This window comes from Lissotriton vulgaris, chromosome 3_1, assembly GCF_964263255.1.
Source record: "Lissotriton vulgaris chromosome 3_1, aLisVul1.2, whole genome shotgun sequence".
Classification (NCBI taxonomy): Eukaryota; Metazoa; Chordata; class Amphibia; order Caudata; family Salamandridae; genus Lissotriton; species Lissotriton vulgaris.
The window spans coordinates 474,646,348-474,669,657 of NC_141689.1; the positions used below are offsets into that span (position 1 = coordinate 474,646,348).

At 45.5% G+C, this 23,310-nt stretch overlaps 1 protein-coding gene across 1 annotated transcript in view; it reads left to right on the plus strand.

Annotated features, from left to right (window-relative positions):
* Window positions 1–23,310, plus strand: part of NLN (neurolysin) — a 282,536-nt gene that overhangs the window by 184,336 nt on the left and 74,890 nt on the right. Inside the window, exons 9-11 of the mRNA XM_086960698.1 lie at window positions 12,818–13,019; window positions 16,459–16,645; window positions 18,372–18,500. Coding sequence (XP_086816824.1) covers window positions 12,818–13,019; window positions 16,459–16,645; window positions 18,372–18,500 — 518 coding nt within the window. The remainder of the gene's footprint in view (window positions 1–12,817; window positions 13,020–16,458; window positions 16,646–18,371; window positions 18,501–23,310) is intronic.

Below are 23,310 nucleotides of genomic sequence, written 5' to 3' on the forward strand. Positions count from 1 at the left end.
GGTAAAATTAATGGATTGTCTTGTCGTGTAAGACGTAGAAGTATTTCTATGACGGGTCATCTGTTACAGTGCACCCTCTCCATTAAGTCACTATAGGATTTATAGAAAAACCTAACTAACGGTGTGTATTTTTTCCCAGCTTACGTTTAAGAACTACAAGAACTTAATACTTTGAGGATGGTTCACTAAGGTCCTCTCTAGTTCAGTAATCTCTCCCTCTGCTTTATACCAGATACTATTTGCCGATGAACCCAGAGAATCCTGACAATGCAGGTACCACTCATCACCACTTTCTGGGCTCCCCATTGCAGCCCCCTCAAAGACATCATCTCCTTGTTCTGATCTGTGTTATTTTGGAGTTCCATTGAAGGGTCAATCCCCCATGTGAGTGATGTTGTTGTGAATAAAAAGTAAAAGTTGAGATTTGGAAAACACTACCATCATCTATCCATCTTATGAGTTTGTTGAGCTAATGCACACATTTGCCTAGTCAACTTGGTGCCATTGCTAACATTGAGGGGAGATTCATCTAAAGCTCTGCATGTAACATCTTTACTAAATCATGAGAGCATCCAGGGCTCAGTATTGTCAACCATTTAGGAATAAAATCAATATCAGCCTTAGTAGGAGACTAAACATTCAGAATAAACATTCAACTCAGTTCCTTTTCATCTGATTTCCCATACACCAAAACGTATCCACCCTGTGGATATTTAACCACCTCATAGTGTTGAAAGCAGCTTTCCCGCTAACCTCTGTTACATAAGTGGAGCATGAGGAAAAGAAAACTTGGCCCTGACGGTTCTTTGTTAATTTAGAGTGATCTGGTTCATTCAAACGTCCTGTTCTTCACAGACACGGTCGCTCCAGACGCTGCTCCCCGCTCTGCCCGCCACCTGAACAGCTTACTGCCTCTTCACCTCGCTCTTTTGCCTGCCATTGCCTGCCTTCGAGACCGCAAGTACCCAGTAGCGCTAGATTGCCTGAGAGGCTGGGACACTGTCGAGCATTGTATAATCGTAGCGCTCTGTTTGCCTATCTATGCTGTAACTTACATTTTAAAATTGCTGCGCTGCCTGTCTAACTAATTGCTGCCTGATTTTACCGGTGCCACTGCCATCAGAGTTGCGTTATTTACCTCTGTGCCCCAATCTGGTTTCGATTTTGGCTGAGGTCATTATGTGCTTGTTGTTGTTGCTTTCTGTGCCTTCCCTGCCCAGATCTCCGCCCAGCTCCCGCCTCCCAGCTGACCATCCCTCCCACTGACACCGTAAGCCCCGCTCCCACGCTACAGCGCTGTGACCGTCCTGTTCTTCACAGACACGGTCACTCCAGACGCTGCTCCCCGCTCTGCCCGCCACCTGAACAGCTTACTGCCTCTTCACCTCGCTCTTTTGCCTGCCATTGCCTGCCTCGAGACCGCAAGTACCCAGTAGCGCTAGATTGCCTGAGAGGCTGGGACACTGTCGAGAATTGTATAATCATAGCGCTCTGTTTGCCTATCTACGCTGTAACTTACATTTTAAAATTGCTGCGCTGCCTGTCTAACTAATTGCTGCCTGATTTTACCAGTGCCACTGCCATCAGAGTTGCGTTATTTACCTCTGTGCCCCAATCTGGTTTCGATTTTGGCTGAGGCCATTTTGTGCTTGTTGTTGTTGCTTTCTGTGCCTTCCCTACCCAGATCTCCGCCCAGCTCCCGCCTCCCAGCTGACCATCCCTCGCCCCTCCCCCTCCACTATCCACTTATGACAGATGCCTTTGCGCGCAGCGTTCACGCGCAACGGTCGCGCCCCATGCGCGCCAAAGGTGCGCCAAAGGTAAGCCCGTCTACGCCCGTCCGTGCCTGGACCGCGCCCAGCGCCAGACCCCCTGCCCCCCGCAAACCTCACTTCTCCCGCACAACGTATGACGCCGCCTCCCTCTTAGCACTTAACCCCGGACGCACGCCACAATGCTACGAAGCTGCCCCAGGAAGTACCCACGGTCCCTTCACCTGCCACTCCTGCAAGTTCGCCTGCATCGAGACCCACACCAAATCCACGACCTCCAAACACAGCTCCGATTCTAACCACCTGAGGTGCATCCTACTAAACACCCGCTCGATCCACAGACACGCCACAGAACTCTGGGACCTACTCGACACTGCATTACCGGACATCGCCTTCCTTACAGAAACCTGGATGAACGCATCATCATCACCCGACATCGCCTTAGCTATCCCGGACGCTTACAAGATAATCCGAAAAGACTGTACCAACCAAACAGGAGGCGGCATCACCATCGTCCATAAGAACACCATCAGAATCACGACCAGCTTCGACGATAACCTTGCAACCGCCGAACACCTCCACTTCCAGATCCACGCCGACCCCAGGACCACACTTAGAGGCACCCTCATCTACAGACCACCAGGAACCCGTAAACAATTCAGCGAAGACATCACTGATTTCATCAGCCCACATGCCCTCCTCTCCGAGAACTACATTCTACTGGGAGACTTCAACTTCCACCTAGAAAAGAAAAACGACTGCAACACCACCACCCTTCTGGGCAACCTGGCCAATCTCGGACTCAAACAACTTGTTGACACCCCCACCCACCTAGCCGGACACACGCTTGACCCTATCTTCATCTCCAGCAAACACATCTCCTTCAATCATACCACAGCTCTCCATTGGACGGACCACAGCTGTGTTCACTTCAGCTACAAAACTACCACGACTCACAACCCCCCACAAACTATTCCTCGAAGAAACTGGAACAAAATCACCACCGACCAACTCTTCACATCCCTCAACCAAAACCCTCCAGCCCTCTCATCGGACCCAAACGAAGCAGCCAACAAACTCAAACAATGGATCACTCACAGCGTTGACGAATTAGCACCCCTAAAATAACACCAAATCAAACAAGGTAGCAAAAAGGCCCCCTGGTTCAACGATGACCTTAAGAATTCCAAGAAACTATGCCGTACTCTAGAAAAAACATGGAGAAAAAACCCAACTACTGACAACCTGACCACCTTCAAGGCAGCCACCCGCAAACACCACCAATTGATCCGATCCACCAAGAAATCAGAATTCAAGGATCGACTCGACAACAACGCCCACAACAGCAAGGAACTATTCAACATCGTCAAAGCATTTACCAACCCCATCGCAGCCTCAAACGGCATTACTCCCTCCCAAGACCTCTGCGACTCGTTATCCTCCTTCTTCTACAACAAAATCGCCGACATACATAACAGCTTTAAGAACATTTCGAAAGAACAGCCCACTCCACCCACTTCCAAACCCGAACCGTTCTCTAACAACCTTAACGCCTGGAACCCAATCACCACTGAAGATATCATCCGCCTAATGAACTCCATCCATTCAGGTTCGCCAACCGACCCCTGCCCCCACCACATCTTCAACAAAGCAGACTCCATCATCGCACCCCATCTCCGTGATGTCATCAATTGCTCCTTCAACTCCGCTACCTTCCCAGAAAGCTGGAAACACGCCGAACTCAGTGCCCTCCTGAAGAAACCCACAGCCGACCTCTCTGAACTTAAGAACTACCGCCCCATTTCCCTTCTCCCATTCCCTGCCAAAGTCATTGAGAAAGCCGTCAATAGCCAGCTCGCCGCCTTCCTTGAATCCAACAACTCCCTCGACTCTTCACAGTCCGGCTTTCGAGCCAAACACAGCACCGAAACCACCCTCATTGCAGCGACAGATGACATCCGAACGCTACTGGACAACGGAGAAACAGTTGCGCTCATCCTACTCGACCTCTCCGCCGCCTTCGACACAGTCTGTCATAGCACCCTCATACAACGCCTCAGCAACATCGGCATACAAGGAAAAGCTTTGGACTGGATCATCTCGTTCCTTGCCGGGAGAACCCAGAGAGTCCGCCTCCCCCCATTCAATTCAGAGGCCACCGAAGTCATCTGCGGAGTCCCACAAGGATCATCACTCAGTCCCACCCTCTTCAACGTTTACATGATTCCCCTTGCATCCATCGCGCGACAACACAAACTCAACATCATCTCCTACGCTGACGACACCAAGCTGATCCTTTCCCTCACCAAAGACCCTAACACCGCCAAAACCAATCTTCATGAAGGCATGAAAGAAGTAGCCGAATGGATGAAAAACAGCCGCCTAAAACTTAACTCAGACAAAACGGAAGTTCTCATCCTAGGTTCTTCCCCCTCAGCCTGGGACGACTCATGGTGGCCATCGGCCCTGGGCACAGCACCCATACCCACAGACCACGCTCGCAACCTGGGCTTCATCCTAGACTACTCCCTCTCGATGACCAGACAAGTTAACGTCGTCTCATCCTCTTGCTTCAATGTACTCCGTATGCTCAAAAAAATCTTCTGTTGGATCCCCACCGAAACAAGAAAGACGATCACCCACACACTGGTCACGAGCCGACTGGACTATGGAAACACCCTCTACGCCGGAACCACAGCCAAATTACAAAAAAAACTCCAACGCATCCAAAATGCATCTGCCAGACTACTATTGGATGTCCCTCGCCAAGCTCACATTACCGGCCACCTGAAAGACCTCCACTGGCTTCCCGTCAACAAGAGAATAACGTTCCGTCTCCTCACGCTCACAAGGCCCTCTACAAACTAGGACCCGAATGCCTCAACACACGACTGTCCTTCTACACACCCACCCGCCAACTAAGATCCTCCAACCAAGAGCTTGCCGCAGTTCCGCGCATCCACAGATCCACCATGGGAGGAAGATCCTTCTCCTACCTGGCGGCCAAGACCTGGAACTCTCTCCCCACTCACCTCCGCCTCACACAGAACCACATTTCCTTCAGAAAGGAACTTAAAACCTGGCTGTTCGATAAATAATGCACCCCCTCCCACAAGCGCCTTGAGACCTTATGGGTGAGTAGTGCGCTTTACAAATTCCGAACTTGAACTTGAACTTTAGGAAAGCTGATATACATATTATTTTCTGAGGTAGGATGGAACTCTTTATCTCTCAGTGTAGTTTTTGAGACGAAGAACGTTCTGTATCATTCTTAGATGATCAGCCATATATCAAACACAGGAACTCCAGAAAGGATACATTTCTCAAACGCATCAGTATTACCTTATCTGATTATATTATAGCATCGATTCAGAAAGTTCCGAGCTGTATTTTTCGTTCAATGTATCTAGTGAATTAAAAAGTGTAAATTTCTATTTTTGATGAATTTCATGTTTGCCCGAAAAAGGAACATGTATCTAAGATAATTTTTTCAAAGCCTGTATTTCATGGCATCAATTGATTTAAGTTGCTTCTATACCATTTCAGTTTAATCCTGAAACACTGTACAGCTCTCAAATTGCACCACTTTTGCTTGTTGTCATATTACATCACAGTCATGAAGATTCAGGAAGCCTGTGCATAATTCTCTCACTGGGTCTCAGCGGAGGTACAAGTGCCCAGTACACTCTTTCCAGTGAAAGAAATCAGAGACACCTACAGACCTTATAGGAACAGTTGCACCTTCTGCTCTCTGAGTAAGACCTAGAAGTTGGAAAGTGTTGCACCTTCACTGTGGTTTCCAATGTGCAAGTTGAATCCTGGAGCTAAATAATTGTGCATGGCCGAGCATCCTTGCGGTCTGGGCCGTGCTTGTTTATCTGCAATTGTTGTCACCTGACTGGTCAAGCTGACTCCATGAGTTACAGATGAGGGGAGTGGACAGACCTTTTGAACTGCCATCTTCAAGATGGTGATCTGTCCTAAAATCTCTGCCTGAGTGCAACACATTCTTGCCTTATTTTTAAGCACGTGGACCATCCTGTTGCTACTATTTGTGCTTCTGATTTTGGCGTCTTATTGTAAGAAGTTGCTTTACATCTCCTTCTGGATGTCTTGGCCTGGCTCCTTTTTCTTCCATGATGTCAGGGAGAGATTGGTGTCTCCTATTTAATTCTGCATTAGTCATCACCTTCAACCACCTCGAGAACAACTACGACACCAACTCCACCACCCTGATCGACAACTTTGCCAACCTCTGGCGAAGACAGCTTGTCACAATGCCCACCCACACGCTTGACCCCATCTTCTCCACAAGCTCCCAAGTCACCGTCAGCCACACAACCGAACTCCACTGGACAGACCATCGGTGCATCCACTTCACCTTCTAGAAACCCACCACTCACCACGGCACTCAACAGACCCCCCACCGCATCTGGAGCAAAGTCACTAAAGACCAGCTAAACACCACCCTCACCCGAAGCCCACCCTCCGCCACCGCCACCCGCAACCTCAGGCGATGGATTGATGACTGCACCAACACTCTCACCCCGATCAAGAAACGCTCCAACAGACGCACTAACAAGAAAGCCAGCTGGTTCACCGCAGACCTTCAGGCCTCCAAGCAAATCAGCCGAAAACTAGAGAATAAATGGCACCCCGAACAGACACCGGACAGCTACGTAGCCGACAAGAACGCCATCTGCAGACCCCATCACCTTATCAGATCTGCCAAAAGGACCTCCTTCGAGGACTTCCTCGACTACTACGCGCACAACAGCAAAGAGCTCTTCAACATCGTGAAGGAACTCTCCAACCCCAACGACATCCCAGCATCTCAAGACCTGTGCGACTCCCTTGCCACCTTCTTCCATCGCAAGATCGCAGACATCCGCGACAGCTTCAACAACCTGACCTACCGACAGCCATCGACACCACAGATCCCACGGCCATCACCCACATCGATCCCCTGCTCACCTGGACCTACATAAACAATGACGACACCATCAAAATCATGAACACCATCCAATCCGGCTCTCCGTCAGACCAATGCCCACACGGCATCTTCATCAAAGCTAGCGCCTCCATCGCACCCCATCTCTGCAAGGCCATCAACATCTCCTTTAAGACCCAGCCTTCCCAGAGTGCTGGAAGCACACCGAGATCAACGCCTTACTCAAGAAATCCAAGGCAGATCCTAGGGACCTCAAGAACTTCCGTCCCATCTCCCTGCTGCCGTTCCTAGCGAAGGTCATCGAGAAGACCGTCAACAGACAACTGACCCGCTACCTCGAGGAGAACAACATCCTGCACCAGTCCCAATCCAGGTTCCGCAGCAACCACAGTACAGAAACTGCCCTGTTCGCTGCCACCGATGACATCAGGGCCCTGCTGGACAGCGGTGAAACCTCGGCCCTCATCCTCCTGGACCAGTTCAGCCGCCTCCGACACTGTCTGACACCACACCCTACGCACACGCCTCCACAATGCAGGGATCCAAGACAAGGCTCTGAAATGGACCACCTCCTTCCTTTCCGGCAGAACCCAGAGCATCCGCCTCCCACTTTTCTTTGTGAAGCCTCAGAGATAATCTGCAGCGTACCCCAAGGATCATCCCTCAACTCCGACATTGTTCAGAGTGTACATGGCACCGTTCGCGCCACGTCGCCCGACTGCACGACCTCAACATCATCTCTTACTCCGATGACACCCAGCTGATCCTCTCCTTCACTGCCAAAACTAACCTCCACGAAGGAATGAAGGCCGTCGCCGAGTGGATGAAGAACAGCCGTCTAAAGCTGAACTCTGACAAGACGGAGGTCCTCATCCTCAAATCCACCCCCTCAGCCTGGGACGACTCCTGGTGGCCAATCGCACTGGGATTAGCTCCGACACCCACTGACCACGCATGCAACCTGGAGTTTATCCTCGACTCAACACTCTCCATGATCAAGCAAGTCAATGCCATTGTGTCCTCCTGCTTCAACACCCTCCGCATGCTCCGCAAGATCTACAGGTGGATCTTCAGCGAAACAAGAAGAACGGTCACCCAGGCCCTCGGCAGGAGCAGGCTGGACTACGGAAACGCCTTCTACGCAGGTGCCTCGGCCAAACTCCTGAAACGACTACAACGCATGCAGAACACCTCTGCACGCCTGATCCTCGACATCCCTCGCCACAGCCACATATCACCCCACCTGAGAGACCTGCACTGGCTTCCCGTCAACAAGAGGATCACCTTCAAGCTCCTCACCCACGCACACAAGGCACTCCACAACACCTGACCGGCATACCTCAACAGACTCACCTTCTGCACCCCGAACCGCCAGCTCCACTCCGCCAAACTCACCCACACCACCGTCCCCCGCATCCGAAGAGCGACCACCGGCGGCAGATCGTTCTCCCACCTCGCCGGCAAGACCTGGAACACCCTCCCCATCCTCCTAAGGCAGACCGAGGTCCTACTAACCTTCAGGAGGCTACTCAAGTCCTGGCTATTCGAGCAGTAGCAGCAGAACCCTCCCCCCCCCAGTGCCTTGAGACCCTCACAGGTGAGTGGTGTGCTTTAGAAATGGTCTGATTGATTGATTGAAGACCAATGAGGATTTTTGCCTTCTGGGAATTTTCCCTCCTAACTGACAACAGAACAAAACATAACAGATCTTTTTAGTGTTCTCACCTTGTAAGATAGTGTCAGTCTTTTCTTTCGTCATCTTTGTACTTTTGGCCTCGTTTTTATGATCAGATTGCATCTTTTCTGTTGGTATATAGTACATTTTATTTTTGAGTGTGGCTTGTGAAACTTTATTGGCACCAAGTAATGCCAAGGCAAAGGGTTTCTCATTAGTTCCTGATGAAATTCAACTCCATCTCAGAAGATTTTGGCTCTTTTATATATTGTAAAGTTTTTTTGGCTTGCGCCGCCTTGTTAGTTTTATCTTTTATCATGCTAAAGACGTCCTCTTATTCTTCCATTGTTCTGAAAATATCAAATCCAATGGTCACCCCCACAGTCCTAGAGATGTCAACCAGATGACAATATAGATCTTTATGGTTCAACTAACAGGATTACATTCATAAAGTTCTGTTTATAAATATGCACTGTGACCACTTCACTGTTGATCCTCAGTGAATTAAACTACTGTCTGCGGCTCATGTCGGACAGTAAGGCAGGAGGTTACATTATAGAGAATAGCATCAGTAGAGGCCCCAATGCAGGCATGAAGGTTTACATTGGCTTCATCTGCCCAGTGGAATATGATTGTGCATTGATTTCCAATACATGCAGACACTCCTGCATCCAGGTGCTCTATTAAAAGTTAGAGGTCACTTTCCAGGACCTGTATCAGCTCCACTGAGCAGATAGGGGCTGGGTTTAAGAGTGGCCATCTCTCAAGCAGCCAGGTGCAGGCTACCTCTGTGCTTATGATAGAATTACTGCACAAAACAGAATTTTGGACAATAGGCTGAAAGCTGTGCTCAGACCACGACAGAACACAAACGCAAGCAGGGCCTCTGTTTGCATTAGTTCCCAAGCATGCCTACTCTCCGCACTCATCTGCCAGATAGCCCTGGAGGGGCTAATAAGCCCCCTTCTCCAGTAGGTGCCATAGCTAACTGATCCACGTGGATCCTCTGTCCAGCATTGCAAACATAGAGTGTTCTGGATTCTCTTTCCTTATTGACAGTCGGATGGAAGGCAATTCATTGAACATGGAGACAAGGGTCCTATGATGCCAGTCCCTAGTTGATGAGGGCTTATTATTGCTGAGCAGTGATTGGCCTTCCCTCTAAGGGTAATTTTGTTCTCTGTTGGCGTTGAGGAAGTAGGATATGCGGCAGAATAATTAGTAGATTCAGCAGGGCTAGCGGCTCCCAGCCAGCTTTCTAGCCAGTGCCTCTCCGGAAGAGAAGATGTTAAGTAGATAAAAGGCCACTTTTTGTATGTTGCATATTTTTAGCTTACAAAGAAGAAATGGCAGTGTGTCCATTGAAGTTTTATTATAATTAGAAATGCAAACATGTGTTTTGACTGCATCGCAAAATTGAAACCAACTGTTTTTAGGTCTCGCGACCTATCAATGCGCGCAAGCGCATTGAGCGGAGCGAGAATTCATGTCCTCAAAACGCTCGTGAAACCAAGGGTTTCGTTCGTGCGGTTTTGTTTAAGTTCACGTGAATCACGTGACCAAACAAGCACGAGCATCAGCCTCCCTCCCTCCTAAGTGCATCTGCCGTACTTTCAGTTTCCCAGCCGCTCATCTTCACAGCACATCAAAGGGCTTCGCCCAGCATGCGCTCTGCGGCTTCTCGGCTTCTCCTCCCCTAATTATTCTTGGATGGCCGGCCGGCCGTACTTTCAGTTTCCCGGTGCTTCAAGTCTGGATTGCTCCTCCCCCTCAGACTCATTAATGCCACTAGTTGATTTTGATTTTAGATTCATTGTCTTATTCAAAACTGCTTTTTGAATTTTTATATGACTAATTATGTACTATTGATTTTGATTACATTTGTATGATATGAATTGTCTTTTTTATTTATATGCGTAAATTAAAAATAATGTAATTTTTAATGAATTTTGTGCCTTATTTGTTCTCCCTTATTGCAATCCCACTTTTCCTTTATGTTATTATTGAATGCCTAGAGTTATACACATAATTTCTCCTCACCCTCCCCAGCCAGCTTCACCCAGGCCATCTGTTCCCCAGCTCCAGCACCTACCCTCTCTCCCCGCACACAGCCTTCCTTGGATTTCTCCTCCCCCTCCCCAGCCAGCTTCCCCCAGGCCGTGTTCCCTCCCCGGCTACCCCATCCTCACTCATCCCTCGCACCCCCTCCTCGCTCTTTTTAGTTTGTTGTTAAAAGCCACCGACAACCAATCAGTTAGTTAAAATAATAAAGTTACTGCTTTAGTTTTTTCCAAGTTTTAAAAAAAGACGGACCATTTTCATAATTATTAAAGGAAACTAGGCATGTAGTGTAAAATGTAACATGTTACCGAAAAAGGGCATTTTTGTTCAACGAAGCCATCGCAGCGTTCTGGTGACATCTGCAAGCCAATTACCCTCCCTTTGAGCTAGTGTGCACCTTAGCACGCTATCCCTTGCTTTATATCCATTTAAACGTGTATTTGTGTACTTTCCTTCGAGCACGCGGCTCACTGTCCCGCTGTCTGCTCTGACGTTCCTCTGAGAGTCCCTTAATCACACTCGTTTTCGGAAAGCTGAGTACTCCCTATATATGGTTTTGGGCAGGCACATTTTACTACATACACTGTGAACATTATTTTGCAGAGAAGCCAATTTTTTATTTTTTCATGATTTTGCTGAATGCCCGTTTTTTCACAGTGCTCCCACATCTTGTTGTACGCAGTAGTTGCCTCACTGCTGTCAAGCGCAGCAAGGAACTCGTGGAATATTATAGCGCATTCAAAAAGCATTACGCAATTATTTATTTGCTATTTTTAAACCACTTGACGTCTTGAAATGCATTTTTGCTTAGATAATCAGAAAGAGCAGGGCACAGATGTCTGAAGAGATGCATTTATCAACTTAGTTATATTACTCCTTTGCACGGCCTCTCCCAGTCGGTGGTATTGTTTTTAGCGCTTTAAAAGCGCTTAGTAACGACGACAAATGGTTGACGCGCTTTAGAACCTGCTCGTGCGCCCCTGTGCTCTGCAGTTTTGGAACCATGGTCCGCCTGGGGCCTGCACAGGGGATGGGTCCTGTCAGATGCCCAGCACAGAGGCAGGCTTGGTCCTGCCGGCTTCCCTCGTGATATTTGCTAGTCAATATTTGCTCTCAGAAATAAAGCTCTGCGCGGCCTGGTTCTGTGGCCTGAAGCTCGGAGGCCGCCGGGATCCCTTCCTCAGCTCACCTCCCCTCCCAACAGCACGTGGCGGCTTTGACTTTTATGCTGTGTATTTATGGGGCAGAGTTATGGCCGCTGTTTTATGAATGGAGCCGCGGAGCGCGCGCCTCGACCAGGCGAGCTCCGTTCAGTGCCGACCGGAGGCAAAGGAGGCCGCTGTGCGCCAGCAGCTCTGCTCAGCCCCTGACTGAAAATCTGTGCTGTAGGAGGTGGGGGAGGGGCGCTCAGGAATGAGTGACCAGACGTTTCAAGACATGCCATGGACAAGGTGGGCAGTGGCCCGGGCCCCCCACCTGCCAAGCCCCCCTGGGAAAATGAACGAACTCTCTAATCGTCACTTCTCTAGTCTACTTATCTTCTAGACCTACCTTAACGTCTGATTTCTACGTCTGACTCCTTTCTCCAAGCTGTGTCATATTTAGGGTTTTTAAAAAACCCGGGCAAGACATATTTCATCTGTTTTCGTGTCACCCTGTTAAAGTCTAGCATGTTATTTACAGTTCTTTGGCATCATGCAAGCTTGCATAGTATGGGTATTAACATTTTCCTTTGTTCCACAGTGGGGCCCCAAAATATGTTTAGCCGGCCCCAACTTCCTTAAGATAGCACTAATGAGGTTCTTTGGTGGAGTTGGGTGTGGGCTCCCCGCACTTTCTGACATTATTTGTGAACATTTTCAAATTATCTGGCAGATGCAGTAAATCCATAATTATGCGGTAAACACTGTAGCCATAGTGGCATTAACCCACTGGCCATCGTCCATTGTTTTATCTAGAATTTATTTATGAAAGGTAAACATATCCTAGACATTCTAATTCCAGTTATTGCCCATTGTTAGCTGTGCTGTTAAGAAAGCAGATTTTTCAAGCTAACTACACAAAGCATCTTGTAATATATATAAAACAAGCACTGGCGTTGCCAATAGGTCTCGCAGTAGGAAAGTTGGAGCTATTACAATTGCAAATAACAATGCCTTTTATTTTTGTTTTCATTTTAAAAACATAAAGGGCTTTGTCATTTACAAAACCAATAGCTCCAACTTTCCTACTGCGAGACCTATTGGCAACGCCAGTGCTTGTTTAAAAAATGATTCTCTTTTTAGGAAACCTTGAGCTTATTGTTCTACCTGCATCACATTTATGAACAAGGCACTAATATGTTTTTTTTTGCTGTAGGGAAGGAAAGTACGGTCATGCTGCATGCTTTGGGCTGCAACCAGGCTGCCTTCTTCCTAGTGGGGAAAGAATGATGTCCATAGCTGCATTGGTGACCAACTTTACTCAGCCGGCAGCAGATCGCCCTTCCTTATTAAGGCATGACGAGGTTAAGACCTTCTTCCACGAGTTTGGCCATGTTATGCACCAGATCTGTGCACAAGTCAGTAAATTTATATTTTTCTCTTCTTGTGTAATTTTATTGTGGATGCAGGCGTAATTCATATTCAGAACCATTTATGTTTGAAGTTTAAGATTAAAAGATACATATATATTTCTCTGTCCTATAGACCTTTGCTTGCACTTCTTAAAAATCCATTTAATGTCTTGTTTGAAAATACAGCCTAAGGCCTCTCCTTATAGTTTCAACCACTGTTGTGACCCCCTTTGTTTTTTTGGTGGGGGTGGTGGCGGGGATCTAACCCACTAGATTTCCTTAACCCCAAAATGAGCTGCTGCCTACATGGATCAATTGTACTTAATTACGAATTGCAGTGATTACAATCCAACAGACCTGCAAGAAAGCGCTTTCTCTTGGAAGGTAAAAATACGGAGCCCAAACCTGAACCAGTCTAGAAGGGGGGTTCTTAAGCTTTTGACTTCTGTGAACCCTACTTAATCATTACTGGAACCCGGGGACAACCACTGAATAATTATTGGAATCTGGGGACCAGCCCCCCTTCCTGCCCCCCCACTGACTCACTACTGGAAGCTAGAGTCCACAGCCCGTGCATTGGCCATGATTTGGGCAGAAAAACAGTAAGCAAAAAATACAGAAACATGCATTTATCCGCAAAATACACACATGATTAAATATTTATTTAATTCACTATTTTTTTAAACAAATATCACATTTTTTATTTGAATGGGAAGGATTTACATTTTCTAAATTCAATTGAAACTGCTCATTATCAATTCTATATTCTGTTTCATACACTTGCACTTCACCCTGGATTCAATCTGAGAATACTAACTTAACTTATAGCCTCCATTTTCAAATTTCTTCACATTCACAAAGATTTAAAAATGTTCAATTTTACATTTTGTTTCTCTTTTTATTTCAATATATTAATCTGTATAATATTTCATTTCCTAAGCAGTCGCGGACCCCCAGAATAAGGTTTGTGGACCCCCATGGGTCCCTGGATAGCAGGTTAAGTACCACTGGTCTAGACCATCCTACTTGCCTTGGGACATTGTATTATTAATCTGTTAGTTGCCTAGTCATGTACTACCCCTCCCCTTGTATACCTGCTGTAGTGGACCTTTAGATAAGTGTCCCAACAGACTGCATGTCCACTCGAATCTAGTAAAGGCCCCTCCTAAGAACCCACCACACATTTGCAAGAATCATATGAACACTGCTTTCATTTGACATATTCAAGAACCTTTAGTATCTGCTACGTTAAATACCCTGTTACTGTGGAATCTAGAGCTTTTGGCAAGGACATCTTGCATGAAAGGTTTTACCTTCTAACTGCAGCCATTATTAACAGGCAGCAGAACATTCCTCTGCAGGTTAAGCAGTGAACAACAGAAGACTTGGCAATATTGCGTACACAAATTCTATAAGCTTTGGATGAATAAACCAAGAACTCATTTCTTTTAAGGCCTAATACGCACTGCGAAGAGAACACACTCTATGCATTATTATAGACCACAGTAATAAATATCATAGTTGAGATATATATCATAAAGCATGGAGGATAGCTGGAGGAGAGCTGAATTCTAGCCTTGAAAAAGTCACTTGTGTGACAAAACATGTCAGCTGTTTTTCCTGACTGAAAATACAAACTTCAATGAGAAAAATACTTGGCTCCTGTCGTTACACTTTTGGATCTACACATTTCTAAGAGAAGTGGAAGCACTTTATTTAAGGTGCAGTAGAGGAAAATGGAATATTAAGTCTACTGAAAAACAACATTGTAATTTTTGCAATAACAGAATTCAAGATTTCGGGTGTGTCTATTTGTCTGTTCAGATTTATGTTGCATCATTAAACATTAAGACCAATGTTCCTAAAGTGATATGCTTGGGTGAGGCAAAAAATCTTGTCTTAGCACCTCTTTCTCCTTCTGATTGCTAAAGAATTTATTATTTTAGAATATTTTTAATTAACTCGAAATTCAATTTTTAATTGTTGTAGAATTGTTTGATTGCTTCTTTTGAGACCAAAATCAGAACAAAATGTAGAAATAGAAAATTATTGATATACTGGATTAATTTTCATCACTTATAATGATCTTGTTGGCATTCCATTACATATGTTTTTACTCGTCTACTTTGTCATCCACCTTGTGTATTCTTTTTATCTTGGGTGGTTTCTGTCAAAATTGCTGTTTTACTCCGACATCTTACTAAAAACAGTTCTGATGATTTCATGTTTTACATTTTAGTAATTTGAGAATTGTTTCCGCATAAATGCACAGAATTGCAAAGGCAGAATTGTAAAGGATGGACAATTTAATACAAATATCTGCAATCCACTAGCATCCTTTTATCTAGTGTCACTTAATGTAACTACTGTCAGCTGTCTGATACAAGACCATGGTGATGGTTTATTATGTCATGGGAACATTATTAGCAAATACAGTTAAGGATAGTGTTTTTTTTTTATTTCAGTATTTTTTTATTGAAAAATTATATTTACATGGTGCAGAGGGTATACATGGGAGATGAGAAAAGACCGGGAAAAGACGCCCCCGGGGGGTGGGCGGGACAAGCATTGGCTCGATTGGCTCGCGGCTATTTTTCCATGTTCCCATGCTTGCTTCTTCTTCTCGTCAATCCTTTCGGCTTCCCCCATACCCCTTACAGACTGTCCGATTGTCTTTTCGCTCCCCTGGTGGCGTGGAGAGAGAGGTGTAGAGATATAGAGAGTAAAGAGAGAGAGGAGGCACATTGTGTCACAGAGTAGGTGATGCATGTGGTCTATGTAGTGCTGCCTTGTCTGGCCTCTGGGCTACCTTCCCAGTTGTCCCCTTGACGTTCAGGGTGGCTTGTGTGAGGACAGGTAGTTGTCCAGCGATAGCCACATCTCGCTTTTCTTCCCTGAGTTCGGTAGGCTGTTGGTAGTTATGGTGTCGGCACCTCTCAGGAATATGACCCAGTTGAACCAGGCTTTAAAAGTGGCCTTCGCTGTGTCTTTCCAGTTGTTCAATACCGTCTTGACCGCCGCTGTGAGCAGGAGGTCAATCAGGTGCCTGTCATTTTCAAGGATAGTGTTTTAAGGTACATTATGGAACCTTTCATAGAAACAATAGATTGCTGCAAAGACACAATCAAGAAGAATAGCAAAAAGATAAGTAAAAAGGCAGTTGTTCAAAAAAAGTGTCTCACTTTTAAGTATATTTGCAGCTTTAATAAAGCATTCAGTGTGTACTGGTATGTGTAATCTCACAGCCACTCATGGACTTTATTCCCTGTGTAAATACACTTGCGATGAAGAACAACGGTCCACTTCCCCTTTAGGGTTCTATGTATGCATCAAGCAATAGTGGATATATGAAGTAATATGCATCAATAAAACCAATAAAGTATGTTTTAAAAAAAAGTATATTTGCTTCTTCAAACAGTTTTTTCTTTCCATTCCCACTGTTCAGACTCATTTCGCAAGATTCAGTGGAACCAATGTGGAAACAGACTTTGTGGAGGTGCCCTCACAGATGTTTGAAAATTGGGTCTGGGAAAAAGAGACTCTCAAACAAATGTCAAAACATTATAAAGATGGGAGCGCAATTCCAGAAGATTTGCTTGAAAAACTAATTTCCTCGAGATTGGCAAACACAGGTATTTTCGGCCATATTTGGATCTCTTTATATAGTAGTTATAACAAAGACATTGATGTATATTGTTGTCAGTGGGGGCTGAGGGCAAGAATACAAAGCATTTGTTTGGTGTGAATCAGCTCATATGCGACCATTTTTTTTCTCCAAATGTACAAACACCAAACTGAGATTTAATAGATTCATAATTTGGGTTTATGACTGTTGCGCGGGGAATAAGGGACGCGTAGCCCGACTCGTGGTAGAGAGGGTTTTATTTTTCCTAACACAAGTCTTCTATGTGAAGCCAGGGTTACAGATAAGCAGTCGGCTCAATGTTCGTCTTCCCTTCCTGGGGGGAGGAGTGGGGTGTATTAGTCTGCTCCTGAGTCTTCCTCTCTTCCCGAAGACGCCTGCTGGGGTATGGATCCATTGACGTATCATGAAAAAGAAGGAAAGAGGTGACGTAAGTGTTTTGTAACAGCCTGTGTCTTTGGGTAAAGGAGTGAGGGACGCACACGTGATACACTTCTACTAAATCAGTGAGGGTGCACACGTCTATGAGGAGTGGGTGATAGTGCAAGGGCAGGGTACACCCTAGTTAGGTACAGAAGGGGTCCTGTGCTACTTCGCGGGGTTCTCCCTCCTCCCGACCCAGCCAGCGAAGTGCTCCCGTACCTGGGTGAGCCACGCTCCTCCTGGAGCGTGGCTGGGCGAAGCTGGGTGATGTAGGGCAATTTATGCTGATAACACACAGCGTAGAAAGTTTTTAATTGGTTTCTAGCTTCGTCAGCTTATTCCAGCAATAAGCCAGTCCGCAGGTTATTTGACTTCTGCCAAACGTTAAGTTAAGGGTGGAAGACACAATATATGTCTTCTAAAAGTATTTTCTGGCACTTTTATTTTTTTATTATATAAAGTGAGCATGAAAATGTGCTAAAGTGATATTATAGGTAACTACTTGAAAGAGAGAAAAAGCAAATCTATGGTAAAGGTATGAAACTATATTAGCTGGAAAATACCAATAATGGGGCTTTCCAAATGATGTTGCATCCTTTACGAGTTGCTAGGCACTGGTTTATTTAAATATTAGTACTGGAGGTTGATTTTGACACAGCACCAGTCGTCTAGGACTTTCACAGTAGGTTGTTATCAAGATGTATTGTTATATTTCTTTCCTTGAAAATAACAGTGCTTTGTTATTGACATCCAGTAGCCTTTACTTGGTTTTACTAGCAAGGCTGTCAAGGTAACAGAGTGAGTTAAACACTTGTGTGAGCTGTTGGATTGCCGTCAAAGCATTACATTGGATAATAGTAATACCTGTTAGTTGCAGTGCCTAGAAATGGCAATTGTGGCATGAAGCGCTTATATAAAAAACAAGTAATTTGTAAAAATAGTTGAATTGAACACCTAGGGAATCACAAAAAAAGATAAATATATCACTAAGAAAAAAGTTGTATAAAGAATTGATTTCACAGACAACTCAGGCTGCGGAGTTGCATTGATCTACCAGTGATCTCAAATAAGACCCCCAGACACTTGCCATTCTCCACTGTCCCCAATTTAGGATCCTAGGGATACATTCTAATAAGCATCATAACATAAGATAGGCACATGCTTTGCATGAGGAGGTGATCTCAGAGTAGAAGTGTTTAGGGTTCCTAGAAATGGGCATATTTTCTAATATGATTGTATTCATGTAAACCTTTTTGTTGGGAAAGTAAATTGCATTTGTTCTAACCCAACAGGTCTACTGACCCTCAGACAGATTGTTTTGAGTAAGGTGGACCAGTTCGTTCATACAACTTCATCGGTGAACACTGAAAATGTGTATGCCAAGCACTGCGAGGAGATTATGGGGATCTCTGCCACTCCAGGTATGTAGTTGAAATTATTAGCTATGCACATCATGAGTACTGTAATACAATCGTAACGGAAGGAGTCCCACACATGACTACATGTTCTACTACAACCATTGACTATCATTGGCACTTTGTTTTTCTTGGAGCTATGTTGTGGTTTTTACTGTTTGATATTTCAAATTTATTACTGTTTTAGTACTGCATAAATGCATTACATATTGCCTCTAAGTTAAGCCTGTTGGCTCTGTGCCATAGCTACCAGGGGTTGAGCTCAGGTGCATTGAGTATTGAAGTAAAGCTCAGAATTGACATTCAGACAATTATCAAGGATGTGGGTGCAGTTGAGCAACTGCTAACCAACAACTTAGCAGATGTCAAGTTTCTAACACTGCTGCAGCTAAATTTCGAATTGAAATGAATGTGCTGCAGGTAAGAATGAAAGAAATTGAAGGCAGGTCTCAGAGAAACAAGGTCTGCTCAGTGGATGAACTGGGAAGATCTGAAGGCCTTTGTACAGAGCTATTAGTGGAAGAATGTGTGATTACAGTACATAAAATAAGAAGTGGAGATACCCCATAGGGCCCCAGTGCCCTTGCAGCCAGAGGCACTACTCAGAGCTATCATAGCTCATTTTATCAATTTCTGAGCCATAATTCTATGGTTACTGCCAACAGCTCAGCTGAGACATGTCTTCTATAAAAATAGCAATTTGTTGCTTTTCTCAGACTTTACAGTAGCATTCAAATGTGAAGACACAGCTTTGATACATTAAAGAACATACTCCATGGAAGAAAGGGCAATGAGAGTTGTTTTAATTCTATCCAGCTAGGTTGTGGTTGATCAGAGGGAAACGTTGTCACTTCACGACAAACAAGGAAGCATCAGGCCATTCTCACCTTTATTGGCTGTATGGAGGGCACCAAGTGGCCAACAGAAGTAGCTCTACCGATGCTAGACAATACTGATGCTCTTACTCAACTTTGGCCATGGTCTGTTGGGGTTAGCTGGCCCTAGCCGGTCCATGAAGGAGAGAAGAAGGAGCAATTGGCCTCTGTTGGGACTGCATTCTCCTTACTGGAGCTGACATGCAGGCCAGGATGAAGACAATTCTATGAAGAAACATTCAAAGACTGATAGATGAATTAAGCTCAATGGTGAGTAAGAACAATTGTAAGCAGAGGTGCTTCCTGCATTTGCGGCAGTAGAGCGTTGACCTATCGCTTTGATCTGCCACCCAACTGGCATATAAAAAGAAATGGTTGGCTGGCTTTCATACCGCAGCAGGACTGGGTTGCAATTGTATTTTAAAATAGCCTCACAAAGGGATTGGTGTGGCTGTTACCATGGACAGTTTCAGAACTGTGTAGTTGAAGTTCGCATAACAGACTGACGGGGCTCTGGGCTTGGCCAGCCTGACATGCATACTTCAGGCTTCTCTCTTCAAATCTACTCTGTGGTGAGGCCAAGAACTCGGGCAGCAAAAGCACCTCTGCATGTCTTAACTGGGGCGCTGTGCAGACTTGCCTGCACAGCTCTTAAGCAATATAACACATCATCATGAGAGCTGTGTCGAGATTGGCTCCTGACTTGCCAAGCAACCCCGAGCTCTCACACAGGGGATCCAGACAATGCAGGGCAGATAGATCACGAAACATGGCCAATTAGGATGCCACTTTATTTGAAAGTGCACAACCATTGGCTGTGTGGATTATCTTCTGCCCGGGCTTTCGTCCTGGTAGCGTTTGTGAACATATGGACAGGAGACTAGTGTGCGGGCAACTTACAATGGCTCTGGTGCTCAAAGTCCAGTTGGAAATTATAATGAAGTAAAATGCCTTTTATCAAGCCTCATGCTCTTCTGTCCAACAGACCTGTACACACCTGTACAACGAGAGGATGTGATGTAATGCTCAGGGCTTTAGAGTGGGGGAAAAAGGTTTGAGTCCCGGCGTCGGCTCAACAGTCTGTGATTCTGTTCAAATAATGTAATCTCTCCATACCTTAAGAAACGAATGAATGTGAATGACCTTGTCTGTTATAATTGGTGCTCCTTTAAAGCGCTCAAGTACCTTTGGGTCGAGTCGCGCTACATATAAACTGCACTGAGGGAAAGTGCCTTTTCTGAAGCCTCATGGTCTTCAGGAGACACATTTGCACAACTGTAAGAGGATGTGGCACCATAGACAGAGCTACTGACTTCGGAGTCGGGACTAGGCTCCAGTCTGGCTTTGACTCGGCTTTGACTCGACATTATGATGTAACCAGCCCATACCTAAAAAAAAGACCAATGAACATGACCTTAGCTGTTGTAACTGGTGCTCCTTTAAAGCACGCAAGTACCTTTGAGTCAAGTCGGGATATATAAAAACTACACTGAGGGAAAGTGCCTTTTCTGAAGCCTCATCTTCTTCTGGAGACAAACCTGTATAACAATAAGAGGATGTGGAGGGATGGTCAGAGCTGCAGACTTTATAGTGGTGGAACTAACGGCCACGTGTACGAAAGGATTTAGCATTTAACAGACCGAATTGCAATTTCGGTCCATTAAGAAATGCTAAATTGGCTTTCTAGATGTACGAAGGTAGATAGGGAATCGCATTTTGAGATTCCCTAAATAGGAAATCGCAAATAGGCATTTCCTATTTGCAATTTCCTAAGCACATGTACAAAGCATTTCCTAAATGTGAAATGGGCTTTTAGGAAATGCTAGCACATCAACTCCAGGTTGATGGTAACCATATGCCATTTAACAAATGCACCCAAAATGCATTTTTTAAATGCCATGTAGTGTGCACATGCTCCTAGGGGGGGGGGGGGGGGGGGGGGGGGGGGGGGGGGGGGGGGGGGGGGGTGTGTGTGTGTGTGTGTGTGTGTGTGTGTGTGTGTGTGTGTGTGTGTGTGTGTGTGTGTGTGTGTGTGTGTGTGTGTGTGTGTGTGTGTGTGTGTGTGTGTGTGTGTGTGTGTGTGTGTGTGTGTGTGTGTGTGTGTGTGTGTGTGTGTCTGTGTGTGTGTCTGTGTGTGTGTCTGTGTGTGTGTCTGTGTGTCTGTGTGTCTGTGTCTGTGTCTGTGTCTGTGTCTGTGTCTGTGTCAGTGTCAAATTCTTCCTTACAAAAAAAAAAGAAGACAGAGGCCGGAGGGGAGTTCTGATGGAACAGCTGACTTTATTGAGGAGAATGCCAGCAGCGGCGAATGCATTTCGGTCGTTTGACCTTCTTCAGCGCCCAGTTCTGTGTCCTTTTCGAATTAAACTCCTCCTGCGTGAAGTACTGAACTGCACCCATGCTCCTCCCCCTAAAGCTGTGGGCTCACCTGTGCAGCTCCAAATTTAGTCCTCGGAACTGCATGTCCCAGCATGCACAGTCTCAGCAGTGACCAGGTCGGTGGCGTGGGGGTGAACTTTCAAGAAAATAGATCCGTGCGTGTTACAGGTGAGTTGAAAGGGACTGTTCACATCGCCCCCAACACTGTAGTCGTTCCTCTTTGTCCCCTCACTCCTGCCATTGCCATTTCCCTAATGCAGAAACTGCGAGTCAGCTGCCAAATGCGAGGCGTTTTTGCTTTAGGAGATAAAATACCCCCTTCCTCGAATTCCTGCATCACGTTCCTGGCGGTCTCCGACCCTTGTTGATATATACATATATATATACCACACAGAAAAGAAAACAAGATAACATAACAAAGCCTCTGAGGCTGAGGAACTAGCCTTGATCACTGGTGAGCAAGTTCAAAGTGCAAATGATTCCATCTTCAAATAGCAGTATGCCTGTGACCAGGGGTTGAATCCTACTTCTCCCACAATGCACCAACAGTGTTCATGAAGACCCTGGATTTAAGTATTTATGCTTAATAGCGTCTGAGCCACACAGTCTTATGTTGGTACATTGCAGGAGCAGTAGTATTCAACCTCTGGTCATGTGCTTGAGCTGTAGTACTCAACCTCTTGTCATGTGCTTCGGGCAAGAATGTGCTGCCAGCTTCATTTGAAATTAAATGTCAGCATGTCATTGAGTTGAGGCTTTGCTACGTTTTCTTTTCTGTGTGAATAATTTCGAGCTGCTTCATGCCCTTTCTGAAGCCGCCCTGCAGGGATGGGGGTGTAACAATGCCAAAGAGAGTGCCCTAGCGAGATTTGTGAAAAAGGGCTATACTAGAGGGATATTGCAGGAGGCAGTTAAAAAGACTGCGCTGGTGGGGGGACCTCAACTTCTTTCCACCAAAGATCAATCAAAATCCAGAAAGAATGTGCAGGAAGGCATTATTAGAATGATTACAGACTTTAATGTAAGTTCACACAAAGTTGTGCAGATTTTAAGAACTGATAATGTGATCAGGCAATTACATCTAGCCATCAGGTTACATACAGACGGGGCCCCTCCATAAAGGATCATCTAGTACAGTCATTATAGAATAACTTCAGACAAGAAAGACCCAGTTGTGGGATTCTTCCCTTCCCTCAGATGTAAAGCCTGCAAATACAGTAGCAGGGTCCGTGACCACAGGGTGGAAGGACCAATAAAACTAGGAAGATCAAATAATTCCTAAATTGCAATTCAGAATTTACTGTCTAGAGTGCCCTTGCGCAAAACAATATGTAGGGAGCACCATTCATCCAGCCAAAACGAGGGTACTCGAACATATGTGAGCTATTGCTAACATGTACCAAAGTTATCCTGAAGCCGTCACTTTGAATCGGAACACTAGAGTAATCAAGATCTGCTCAGGTTCTTTTGCATTGATCAAGTGCAGAAACATAAAAGAAGAAGAGACAGTGTAAAGAACTGCGCATTCTTGAGTCCAAATACAAAATAGAGTTACAAACTACAGC